This window comes from Chiloscyllium plagiosum, chromosome 38, assembly GCF_004010195.1.
Source record: "Chiloscyllium plagiosum isolate BGI_BamShark_2017 chromosome 38, ASM401019v2, whole genome shotgun sequence".
Lineage (NCBI taxonomy): Eukaryota > Metazoa > Chordata > Chondrichthyes > Orectolobiformes > Hemiscylliidae > Chiloscyllium > Chiloscyllium plagiosum.
The window spans coordinates 7,285,904-7,299,446 of record NC_057747.1 but is presented as its reverse complement, the minus strand read 5'-3'; the positions used below and the strand labels follow the sequence as shown (position 1 = coordinate 7,299,446).

The following is a 13,543-nucleotide window of genomic DNA, read 5'->3' as shown; positions in this document are numbered from 1 at the left end:
TTTTATATCTTTTCCCTCTCACCCTAAATCTATGCCCTCTAGTTCTGGACTCCCCCATCCCAGGGAAATGACCTTGTCTATTTACCCTATCCATACCCTCATGATTTTATAAACCTCTATAAGGTCACCTTTTTAAGAAATAGAGTGCAGTATTTGATCGTTTATTTTACTGGCTTTGCCACTCTCTTTTCTAAAATGTATTTTGCCTCTCTTTCCTTTTATTTCTTTTCTCTCTTTGATTTGCTTTCTTTTCAATTTCTCCCTGTTGTTGCTCTTCAAAAGCAACAGACTGAAATCTTCCTTTGGCATTGGCACCAACATGGAGATCCCAGTGATGTCACATGTTACTCTTTTGGAGTTTCCATGAAGGCGTCGATTTTAACAAAGTTGCGAAATCGACCGTCATCTGCTCAGAGAACTCAGACAACAAGAGGAGCAGCTTTTTTCTTCAACTCTAACCGTCCCTCAAATGAGCCAATGGAGGGAGGTCGCTCTTTACTATCTTAGAAGTCCTGGAAATTCAGAGGAGTTTAATCAGGAATTTTATTTCTTTTCGTAGGTATCTTTTGTACCTAGGTAGCTCCATACCTAAGGTGTCGCTGCGTGTAGTGACATTTCGCACTTTTCACTGTACTCTTACACTTCTGTACTTGAGTACACATGACAATAAAGCTTAAATCAAATCAAATCAAATCAAGGTTGCTGCACATCTGTCTTGGTTGTAGTTGTAACTTCAGCTCTGAATTCAAACAGACTGATGGATAACGTTTTTGGAAACAGACTTTTCACAACTGTCACATTGCCGTCACCTGTTCAGTCTTTAGCATTCACTTACTGCTATTAACATAGAACATTATAGCGCAGAACAGGCCCTTCGGCCCTCGATGTTGCGCCAACCTGTCACAACCAGAATCTAGTGTTTCGTTATTGCCATCACGATGATGTTTATTATTTACCATTTGTTAGCCACATAAGATATACCACAGATGTTAGGTTAGATATTTAACATAGAACATAGAAAAATACAGCGCAGTACAGGCCCTTTGGCCCTTGATGTTGCGCCGATCCAAGCCCACCTAACCTACACTAGCCCACTATCCTCCATTTAGAAGCTTATTTACAACACTATTTAGAAATCTATATTATCTCCATACATTTCACACACAACCAATCAATTGATGGCATTGGCTCCATTACACAGACGGAGTGACTGAAGGTGAGGCAAATTCCTTTTATTACTGGAGCATCTCATGTTCTGATGCCATGGAACTGTCTTAAAGGTACAGTCTGTCAGGTCTGGAATCCATGCCATAATACAACAACATGAACAAATAAAATAAATACCTTCAGCTTGAATCAGGTTCTACAGAGAATGCACTGCTTTCTGAAAAATCTCAAGTCCGGAGTAAATAGTTTTAAGTTTGACCCCTCTGCTCACATTCCTGAGCCATAAAGAAAACATCAGAGCTCGAGAGGAATCTCATGAGCATGGCATTGACTGTACACTCGTCTGTCGAGGCTGAAACCACCCAAGAAGCTGATTGCAAGCCAAGCTTTTCCAGCCAGTTCAGTGACTGTGAGAGTCCACAAGCAAGCAGCAGGTCAAAGGCAACTATCGCTTTCTTAGCGCATTGAAGCTCACCAGTATTCAGATGAGCATCCAGCAGAATTGTGCAACTCCTTGGATTTATGGGGATGGATATGTCTGTCACTCATGGGAGACATTTACCAGCAACTGGTTAGCTGCCAAGAATGCATTGTAGCCACTGCTTTGTTTTGACAAGGACAGGATAAGAGACGGGAAAGAGAGAGAAAAAGAAAAATTTATGTTTGCACATTTTTAATGTAATAAAAAATTCCAAGGCACATCACAGGAATATTAGAAAACCAAGTATGACAAAAAATAAATATTAGGCCAGTTGACCATTGTTTTTCCTTCATTCACAGGACATGGGCTGGCCAGTATTTATTGCCTGTCCTTAGTTGCCCTTGATAAGGTAGAGATGAACTGCCTTCTTGAAACACTGCAGTCCATTTGGTGTAGGTAGATCTACAGTGCCCTTAGAGAGTGAATTCCAGGAGTTTGACCCAGTAACCCTGAAGGAACACAATATATTTCCAAGTCAGAACACTGAGTGGCTTAGAGGGGAACTTGCAGGAGGTGGTGCTCCTATGTATCTGCTGCTCTTGTCCTTCTAAATGAAAGTGGTCATGGGTTTGGAAGGTGCTGTCTAAGGATCTTGGGTGAATTTCTGCAATGCATCTGATAGATAGTACACACTGCTGGTACAGAGTGTCGGTAGTAGAAGGAGTGGATGCTTACAGATATGGTACCAATCAAGTGGGCTGTTTGTCCTGGAAGGTGTCAAACTTCTTGAGTATTGCTGGAGCTGCACCCATTCAGGCAAGTGAGGAGTATTCAATCACACTCCTGACTTGTGCCTTGAAGATGGTGGACAGGTTTTGGAGAGTCAGGAGGTGAAGTAGGGAAGTTAAAGGAAGAAAAGAAAGTAGAGAGACAGAGATGTGGAAGGAGGGAATTACAAAGATGAGGGCCTAGGAAATTGAGTATCCATCACCAAAAGGACAGAGATTATAACTGGGAATTAAAAGATATCAGATATCTCAGAGTAGTGGGTAAGACGATATTTTTAATTGCTCATTCACAGGATATGACATTGCTGGCTGAGCTAGAATTTTTTTTTTGTATCCCATTACTAACTGGCCCAGAACTGGCTTGCCAGGCCATTTCACACAGCCAGTTAAGAGTCAACCATATCGCTGTACGTCTGAAACCACATGTAGCTCAGGCCAGGTAAGGGCGGCAGTGAATGAGTTTTATGATAATTGACATTAAGCCAGTTTATGTTTCTTTTATTAAATTGAAGTCAATTTTCACCATCTGCCATGATGGGATTCAAACCCATGTTCCCAGAACATGAACCTAGGTTTCTAGATTACTCTGCCAGTGACAGTATGACTACTTCCTCTCTTACAGATATGGAAAGGGAAGGTCATGGACAGATTTGCAAACAAGATTGAGAATTTTAAAACGAAGATGTTGCCTGACTGGGAGTGAATTAGCAAGCACAGAGGCGATTGTATACAAAGCTTGCTGCAAGTTAAGACCTCAAGTTTACAGAAGGCAAAATGTGGGAGACTGACAGGGAGCGCTGTGAAATAGAAACATGGACGGGGTAACATAGGATTCCAGGGTCAGAGGACTAACAGCTGGTTTCATAGTCCCAACCAAAAGTCAACATGATGCCTTTAGGTCAGATACAACAAAACTGATGCTGAGAATGTGCAGTAGGATGAGAAGCAGTCCAAAGTCCTGAGTCATGTTGAAACCAATAACCAAGGATTAGTAAAAGGTAAAATCTTCATTGTCTCACCAGACCAATGAGCTGCTCTCTCATTAAAGAAAGAGATGACTGGTGGTTGTTTAATCGGAGGATCACCAAGCCTTAGGCGAGAGAAGAGGTTGAGAAGGACAGACCTAAATCGTAACCTCAGCTGGTTAGGAATTGAACCCATGCTACTAGCATCACAAACCAGCTGTCTAGCCAACTGAGCTGACTGAGGATTAGGTATGTCTGAGAGATAGAAACTAGGAGATGGGTTAAACAGCAGCATCTCAAAGGCAGTAGTAAAGATCTTCTCATACATACTCGTCAGTATAAGAATTGCAACACAACTGCAGTAATTGTCTGGCTGAAGGGATAACATCGGAATGAAGCTCATATTCCATGTCTGAGACAGGTACAGCTTGTGCCTGAAAGAGGAATCTTACAAAGTAAACAATCCCTGCAGATTAAACTAAGATGGCAATGAGGGAGAAGCAAAAGCAAAAATGAGGAAACTTGAAGTAACAAGGGTGTAAGAGAGAAAAGTGAAAAGCGTAGAAAATTTGTAACGATCACATCAGAAGAAAGGAGAAGTGAAAAAGGAGATATTTAAAAATATACTGTCAGGATTTAAGTGAGTGCAGAAAAGGTAGGAAACAGAATTGAAGAACTAGATGCATTCATCATGATGGAAAGGCACAATCTTGATCAGGAATTTCCTTCATCTTTATTTTTATGTATGCTTCCATGGCATGTTGGCTCAGTGACAAAGCCAGTATTTGTTGCCCACTCCTAATTATTTTACTGGGCCATTTGAGGGCAGTTAAAAGTTGACCACATTGCTGTGAGTCCTGGAGTCACATGCAGGCCAGACTGGGTTAGGATGGCAGGTTTCCTTCTCTAAAGTGAGCTATTGGGTTTTTCTGACAATCAATGACAGTTGTGACAATCAATGACAGATTAGTGAGGTTAGCTGTTCACTGTAGATTTATTAATTGAATTCAAATTCCACAGCAACAATGGTGAGATTTGAACTCATGTCTCAGACCATTAGCCTTGGCCTTTGGATTACTGGTACAGTGACATTAGCCCTGCTAATGCTTGTTGGAGCTTCACAAAAGAGGTGACAGATCCCTATTTTCATGCCTAAAGAGGATTACCATCACACCTATGGTGAATTTATGAACTTGAGGAATGATAAGATGTCAGGGACGTTTAAACTGGAAACAAACACTGCCCTGGGCTAAAATCCTAACAGAACAAAAATCCACCCGTCCTGAAAATCCTCCTGCAAATAACCATGAAATCATACAACCATACAATGCAAAATGAGACCGTTCGGCCATTTTGCCAATGCTAGATCCATTGAGTTATTAATTCCTTGTTCTTTTCCCCATAGCCCTGCAAATGTATCTCTTTGAAAAAATTTAACTAATTCCCTTCGAACAGTCACTATTGAATCTACTTTCACAGTTTACAGACAGTGATTCCACTCATCTGCCACTCTTCAGCCTATTGGCCATTTTGATCAAGGAGCTGTTATACTCTGAGATTATCTTCTTCACTATCTACTACTCCACCTATTTTTGGTGCCATCTGCAAACTTACTAACCACACCTCCTGTATTCATATCCAAATAATTTATAAAAATGATGAACAATAGACGACCCAACACTAATTATTGCAGCACACCACTTGTCACAGGCCTAGAGTCTGAACAACAACCCTCTACCACCAGCCTCAGTCTCCTACCTTGAAGCCAATTTTGCATCCAATTGACTAGATCCCCCTGGATCCCATGTGATCTAACATTACTAACCAATCTACCATGTAAAACCTTGTCAAATGCCTTCTGAAGTCCATGTAGACAATGTCTACTGCTCTGCCTTCATCAATCTTCTTTGTCACCTCTTCAAAAACCACAATCAAGTGAGTAAGATGTGATTTCCCATGCACAAAGACATGCTGAGTATCCCAAATCAGTCCTTGCCTTTCCAAATGCGTGTAATTCCTGTCTCTCGGAATCCCCTCCAACAACTTACCCACCACTGACATAAGGCTCCCTGGTCTATAGTTTCCATGCTTTTCCTTACAGCCTTTCTTAAACAATGGCACTATGTTAGCCAACCTCCAGTCTTCTGGCACCTCAACTGCGGCTGTCAATACAAATATCTCAGCAAGGTGCCCAGAAACCTCTTCCCTTGCTTCCCACAACGTGCTGGGAAACACTTGATCAGGGATTTATCTACCTTTACGTTTTAAGACCTCAACACCTCCTCCTCTGTAATATGAACTCCTTTCACTATTTATTTCCCCAAGTTCCCTAGCTTACACGTCCTCCTTCACAGTAAATACAAACACAAAAATTTGTTTAGTATCTCACCTATTTCCTGTGGTTCTACACATAGATGGCCTCATAACTTTGAAGACCTCTTACCAAATCTCCACTTAACTTTATCTGTTACACAGAGAATAGTCCCAGCTTCTCTACATAATTGAAGTCCCTTATTTAGTGTCTATTTCTAAATGACCATGTGGACTGAACCCTCAATGAACAGTAAATGCTGCTGTTTTCTAGCCAGGTGACTGACATGAGAGTAGGTGAAAGTCAGTCCAAATCAAAATCTATCAATATCAACACAATTTATCAGAAGACATATTGAGATTGAGTAGATGTCGTGGATTCGATGTGGGCAACTCGACAGGCTGGATATAAAAACACAGGAAATGGGAACAGGAATAGGCATTTTGTTCATCAAACCTGCTCCAGCGTTCAATAGATCATGGCTGATATTCCACATTGAGATCACTTTCTTGTACTATCCACATATCCGTTAATATCTATCAATGTCTGTCCTGAATATTTTCAACAACTGACCTCCCCAAGTCTTTGGGTCGAGAATTCCAAAGATTCACCTCCCTCTGATCCTAAACGACCTACCCTTTACTCTGAGACTGTATCTCCTGGCCCTACACTGACAGCCCTGCACCCCTCCAAATCTCAGGCAAGGGAAAGTTAAACATCCTCCCTGCATCTACTCTGTTTGGAACGCTGTATATTTCAATGAGGTCACTCCACAAACTCATACACACAGTCAGGAAGTCCAAAAGAGCTGATTTCCCCATCTCTCTGCAGCAAAGAGAAAAATGCCAGGGTACCGTACCAGTTATCCACAGGGCAAACATGGTGATTCCGTACTGCCACCGCATACCTGTTCAAAACAAATCAGAAGGCAGTCAGTCAATTGGTCATTCCGTTCCTCCATCACTTTCCTCAGCACCACCAACAACTCAGGAAGTCCCAGTGAGGGCTGGTGGAGAGTGCATACAGAAAACTCATACATACACATGAGCTGGAGGAGGCCATTCAGCCCCTCAGACCCAATCCAGCTTTCAATTACTGAGCTGTATCTTAACTCCATCTGCCCACATTGCTTCCTGAACACGTGTTGCCTTAGCTTAACAAAAACTATATAAGTCTCAGTTTGACAACTCTGCAGCCTCAACAGCTTTGTAATTTGGGCAGCATGGGGACAGAATTGTTCCAAATTTCTACTCCCCGCTGTTGACATTATCCCTGACTGTGTTGTGTCACATTGTTCTGGACTCCCCCAGCACAGGCCAGGGTTTTCCCGTGTACAACTTGCACCTTTCACATGTTATTTACATTTGATGATAACTAAATGACGCAGGCACCAGTGTCCCTGTGGAGTTTTAAACAAAGTTGTAATGATAACCCATTGTAAACTGAAAGTTCATGGGCATTTGCTCAAACAACGAAAGCTAATCATTGTCTGTATTGTATAACTTCAATTTTCTGCCATATCAGAATAACTCGTGTACAAAACGTTCTGTCCTGAAAAGAGCCTCGCATCCTACAGATACCATCATATCAGCTTGGCTCAATGTCAGTAGGCCATAGGTTCAACTTTCTGCTATCGGATGAGGGCCTGTAATCAAGGTTGACTCTTTAGCACAGTACTGAAGGAGCTCTGCATTATTACAGATGCAAATATTATAAATGTTAAACCCTTACATGCCCTAGCAAGTGGAGGTAAAAGATTTTAAGGCATTACATGAGGAAGAACAACTTACTCTAACATCTGACTGCAAAAAGCTAGTGTGTGGGTACAAAACTTGATTAGGAAGAGAAATGGAAGAAGACATAGAGGTCTTTCAGAGTAGACTATTCAGCCCAACGATTTTTGCATCAACATTCAATGAGATTGTGGCTGATCTGGTAAGCCTCATCTCCACTTTCCTACCTTGTCCCCTAACTCTTGATTTCCTTACTGATTAAAAATCTGTTGATCTCAGCCCGGAATATAATTCATGAGCCAGCTTCTATAGTCCTCCGTGGTAAAGGATTCCACAGATTCACTACCCTCTGTTGGCACTTCTTACAAGGGCGATGAAATAGTAAACTAGGAAAGTTTGCTTACAATTGTGTATGGTGTTGGTTAAACCCACATCTCAAATACAGTGCAGAGTTTTGGTCGCTTCACCTGAAAAAGAATGTAAAGGCATTTGCAGTTCAGGGGAGCTGATTTATTATCTGTCACATGACATATTCCTGGAAGTGAAGCAGTTATTTTGTAAGGAAATGTTTGATCTTATAAGTTTATATTCTTGTATTATTATGAACTTATGATGTTTGATCTTAAAGGCTCCAATGGAATTTAGAAGAATGATAAGATATCTTATTAAAATATAAAGTTCTGAACAGACTTGACAGGACGGATGCTGAAAGGATGTTTGCTCCATTGTTGGAGAGACAAGAACTAGGGAACACTGTTTAGAAATAAGGGGTCTCCCATTTAAGACAGAAACGAGAAGCTTTTTCTCTCAGATAGTCGTGAATCAACAGAATTCTCTTCCTCAGACAGCCTTAGAGGCAGGTCTTTTGAATGTTTTTAAGGCTGAGTTAAATTCTTGACCAAAAAGAGAATCAGAGAGTATAAGGGTTGACAATGGCCTCCATTCCGTTAACCTATCAGATCAGCCATGATCTTATTCAAAGTCAAAGAGGGTTCCATGGGCTGGCTGGTTGACTCCTGCTTCTAATTTGTACATAACCATTGGAGGCAAAACCGAGTGCTCTTGTGGCGCTATGGTACTGTCCCCGACTCTGAGCCAGGGGGCCTGGGTTCAAGTCCCACCTGCTCCAGAAGCGTGCAATAACATCTTTGAATGGGTTGTTTTGAAAATATCTGCAGAGAAGCTGGTCATTTAGCTCATTGTAGTTGGTGGGATTTTGACAGCAAATGGCTGCCATCTTTGACTTCAATTCAACTGACATTGCTTCAAAAGTGCTTGAGTTTGAACTTCCAGTGAATGAGAAAGGCACTGAGTTAATGTAAGCCCTATTACCTATCCTGGTCTTGCCAATTTAATAGTCAAGAGATTCTGAGCTAGTTAGTAACAGAGCACTCTTTAGTTGTTGCCCTGGCAGAGTCCAAGTGCCTTGGATGGTTGTACTGCTGCCCAGGAGCTGGATGACCCTGAGTTCAAAACTGATTCCAGGACTAGTTGGCCACAGAGGAGCATTCACATAGCTCAAAGTAGATTATTAATTAGTCTGAAAAATTCTTCCAATGTTCCATTGCATTCTCCGAAGGGAGTAAGGAGTGTAAAGATACATTATGACAAAGTTGTTTTTCAAATCAAGACAATCTTTAGGAAGCAGATGACGCCAGAGAAAATAAAGTTTGCTTTCTGGATAAAAATGCAAGCTTGGTTTATTCTAACAGTCTCTTTGCAAATGAATTGAAAGCAACACCAATTTATGGAACCTATGATAACCTTCCAAGTTTGTGCTTCTAGTTCCCCTTAGGCTTGGGAGCAATAATGACTGTTTATCTTAGAGTTGGCTCCCAGTGATAATGACTCAGTTTTCAACTTAAACATCTTTTCACTGCAGTCTACAAATGTTTAACCAGTTCCACATTAAAGGCAGTGTGGCAGATTTTAAATATAGACATGGATCCCAGACATCATTTGAGAACAACCACCTCCTACAAGGCACAAGTCAGGAGTGTGATAAAATACTTGGCTGCATGACAACAACACTCAGGAAGCTCGTCACCATTTACGGCAATGCAACTTATTTGTTCAGTACCCCGTCCACCACTTTAAACATTTACTCGGTGTACCACCGACGCATTAAGGCTGCAGTGCAAACCATCTGGAAAATGCACTGCAGCAGCTTGCCCAGGTTCTTTCAACAGCACCTTCCAAGCCTGTGACCTCTACCACCGCTGGCAAGTTCCTCTCCAAATCACACAGTATCCTGACTTGGAAATATATTGCTGTTCTTTCATTGTCACTGGCATATATACAAAAGGTGGACTCTGGTGGTTCAAGGTCACCACCATCTTCTCCGGGGCACTTAGGATAAAATTACTGTCCTAGTTAGCAACATTCACATCCCAAGACTGAATAAATGAAGTGAGAGGGAGAAAACGGGACACAATGCTGGGGTGTATGATTTCCAGATGGTGGACGTTTTCTATCCATACCTTACTGGCTCAAAGAACACTTTCACCCCTCTAAAGGAATATTTAGAGAGATGGGCTCTCCGAAGCACCAAACAAAGCCAGAAAAGGCAAAGCAGAGGCTTGCTGGCAAGCAACCAGGCCAACTCTGGGCGGAGAGGAGGGAGAGTGGAGGCAGTGCCATGGAGGGTCACCTGGGGTGGGGGGGGGAGCTGAATTTATCATGTCATCATGTTCAACAGAGAAATCACATACAGGAGACTGATCATGGAGCAGCAGGGATGTTTATGGGAGAGGCTGGGTGAGAAAACTCCTCTCTCCTCCTGGGCCCACAGGAGAGCTGGAAAATTCCTTAGCTGCTGGAACAGACCGGCCTTGCCTCTGTACAGTTGCTGATTCCCACAGTCCTAGAAAACCAGCCAACAGGTGATAACCCCCAAAAAATCTATAAACATTGAAGCATGCAGCCTGATTAAAATATTTGATTGAGACACCTAACCTTGAAAACACAAATGTGACCCACAGCCTAACAATCGGTTGTTGTAGTTCCCTCAAACAATTCAGCAAAGCGCTGCAGTTTAGAATCCAAAAGGAAATTCTTTGCTCCAAGCAATTTCTATTTAAGAAACAAACCTCACTCCAAGATTCCCAGCCTTGATTACTTTATCAGGCTTTCTGAGGAAAAGACAAATTTCAAGCAGAATCTTAAAATCCTTCAAACCTGACACTGTCAGGCGTGTCAGATACAGAAAATCTCTCACTGTGAGTTTCGGTATACAGGAAGCTATATCTTTCAGTACAGGCCTACAATTTAATGAGGGGTCTTGAAAGCAGATGACTACCTTTAGCTAAACTGTGTTACCCCAGGTTTGGTGACTGTCCAACTTTCGATGGAGCAAACAAAGATCACCTGAACAATGTACTCAAAATTGCAACATCTAACAACAGAATTCCAGGTATAAACTTTCTAAGCTGACTTAATCCATTCTTGATAAAAGAGAAAAAAAGTAAACATTTGTATGGTCTATGAGGAAAGGCCAGGGCAGTGGTGTAAATGAGAAAGCTGGCTTTTTCAATGAGACAGCCAAAGGCTTCCTCCAGAGCAGTAGGATTCTCCTCTAGGGCTACAAGTGATTTTCACTACAACCAGCTCCTATTTTCAATAAAAAGAAATGTGATTTCCCTTTCTAGCTGCCATGGAAAGATGGACAGGAACTGACTGGGTTTTTAAATAATTTCATCCTTTGAGAATGAACACTGAATTTCATCGAAAGAACTACATTACGATAGTATCAGAGTATACGATTGCACCTACCCTGCAGATATATAAAACCAAATCATGATTATGACAACTGTCAAGGTCCACCTTCAATTCAGATTCATCTGAAGCATTCTGAGCTTCGACAGACATTAAGTATCAGCAGAGAGAGATTCCTTTACTATGTCCATCAAAAAAAATCAGTAAATCAAAAAAAATTCCAATTTCATTTTTCTATTTTGAATGCGGAGGAATCTAGGTGTCCTTGCATATGAATAACTGCAGGTTAGCATTCAGGCACAGCAACTCTGCTTACATGCTGAACACTGGTGGGAGAATTACACTATGTGTTTCTTCAGAGGTGGGTATCGCTGGAAAGATTCGTTGCCCATCCCTGTTCTCCCTGGAACTTGGTGGCTTGCTAGTCCATTTCAGAGACAATCATATTGCTGTGAATCTGGAGTCACATTGTAGTCCAGTCCAGGCAAGCTCAGTAGATTTTGTTTTAGACACCAATAGCTTGATGACACCATCGCTTAGCTGAGCTTTCAATTCCAGACTTTTAATAATTAGTTGAATTCAAATTGCACCAACTGTCCATGATGGGATTTGAACCTCTCGTCCTAAGAGTAAGCTACATCTCTGAATTACCACACCATTCCTATCATCTCCCTGAAATCCAGAAACTTCTGACTCAACTGATTGAGCCATGACTAACACAAAATTCCCCCCCAAAAACTTAGCTTGACAGCAAGCTAACAGAGACAATTGAACAGTCTTTGATACATGCTGAGAGGCTCTTTCCTGTTGCTAGAGAGATCAGAACCACAGGTCTTAATCTCAAACTAAAGGGCACAGCCAACTAGGACAAGAGCAGTGAATCATTGGCAGTCACTAGCCCTGGGAGTTCTGGGTGCTCAATGAGTACGACTGAAATGAGTAGATTTTTGAGCACTGAGGGATATGGGAGCAGGGCAGGGAACTGGCATTCGTGTACATATTTTAGCATTTTAGCTATGTGACATACTCCTCCACCTATTTCTCAGGTTCTTATCAACTTTCATGGCGCACTTTCCAGCAAGGACTGAATGTATTGCACACTGCTCCACGACGGGTTTCGGGTTGTATGCTCAATTTCAGACACTCGGGTATTGAAACTTTGATTACAAGATGCCAATGAGCTGCTTGTAATGTTGACCATGGTCAAATATCAGGCAGAAGTGGGTACTTCAGATACTGGAGATTAGAGTCAAGATTAGAGTGGTGCTGGAAAAGCACAGCAGGTCAGGCAGTATTCGAGGAGCAGGAAAAATCGATGTTTCGGGCAAAAGCCCTTTAATCAGGAATCATGTCGAATATTGGCCATCTGGAACCAGTTGAAGCAGGTATTCTTCCCTTGCATCTGTACATCAATCTGAACACCTATTTCAAGGTCCTCATTATCATTAATGCAACAGCTGCCAGCTCCTTTTCAAAACTGGACCATTTAGTTTATATTGCCTCCCTTCTTCTTCCTCACAATAAACCTTAAGGGTAGATATTGTGAATTTGGAGAGGAAGCACAGACTGAGTGACCACTTTATGGAACACGAATGTTCTATCAGCAAAAATGACCCCCGGCTTCCTTTTTCCTGCCACTTCAACAACCACCATGTTCCCCGGCCAACATCTCTGTCTCAGGCTTGCTGCAGTGCTCCAGCGCGGCTCAGTGCAAGTTGGAAAATAAGCATCTCATTTTCTGCTTGGGGACCCCACAACTTTCAGCACTCATTGTAAAGCTTAATTATTTCAGAGCCTGAACACCTACTTCTAGGTCTATTACCCACGCCACACCCAGATCCTATCCTGGTAAGCCAATCCATTTTCAATTACTCAAAGTCCCCATTATCACCTATTTAGCTTCTCTTCTTCCTTGGCTTACCATCAAAACTCACTTTGTCTACCTATCCTTTTCTCTCTCTCTCTGAGCTCTCTCTCTATGTATCCACTCATTCCTTCCTCCCCCCACACCCCCACCTTCATCATCACCTCCTTTTCCTAGCTGCTATCAGGTCTGAGGAAGGGTCACTGGACTCGAAATGTTAACACTGTCTTCTCACCACAGATTTCTTGCTGCCAGACTGGCTGAGTTTCTCCAGCAATTTCTATTTTTGTTTGCGTCAGATCTCCAACACCAGCATTTCTTTGTTTTCAGATGCTGGTCAACCTGTTCAGATAAGTTATGACACATCTACGTGCTGTACATCTCTATGATTCTATCTCTGGAGTGGATGGATCTTGAACCCATAAGTCCTGGCTCAGGGTTAGCACCACAAGAGCCCCTGAATCTTCAGGGTTCTGTCCCAGGTCCATTCACTTTCAACTCCTTCATCAATGACCTTCCCTCCATTATAAGGGGAGAAGTGGTGTTCAGCACCATTCACAACTCCTCAGATACAGGAGCA

The 13,543-nt window shown here is 42.1% G+C and overlaps 1 protein-coding gene across 2 annotated transcripts in view; it reads right to left on the bottom strand.

Moving 5' to 3' along the window:
- The window catches only part of LOC122541784 (transmembrane protein 150A-like), a 117,777-nt gene that overhangs the window by 92,593 nt on the left and 11,641 nt on the right, over positions 1-13,543 (bottom strand). Inside the window, exon 3 of one of the 2 annotated variants that reach the window (XM_043678755.1) lies at positions 6,512-6,559. The exons of the other annotated variant lie outside the window; for it this stretch is intronic. Within the exon in view, the coding sequence (XP_043534690.1) occupies positions 6,512-6,559 (48 nt within the window). The remainder of the gene's footprint in view (positions 1-6,511; positions 6,560-13,543) is intronic. 2 annotated transcript variants of the gene reach the window in all.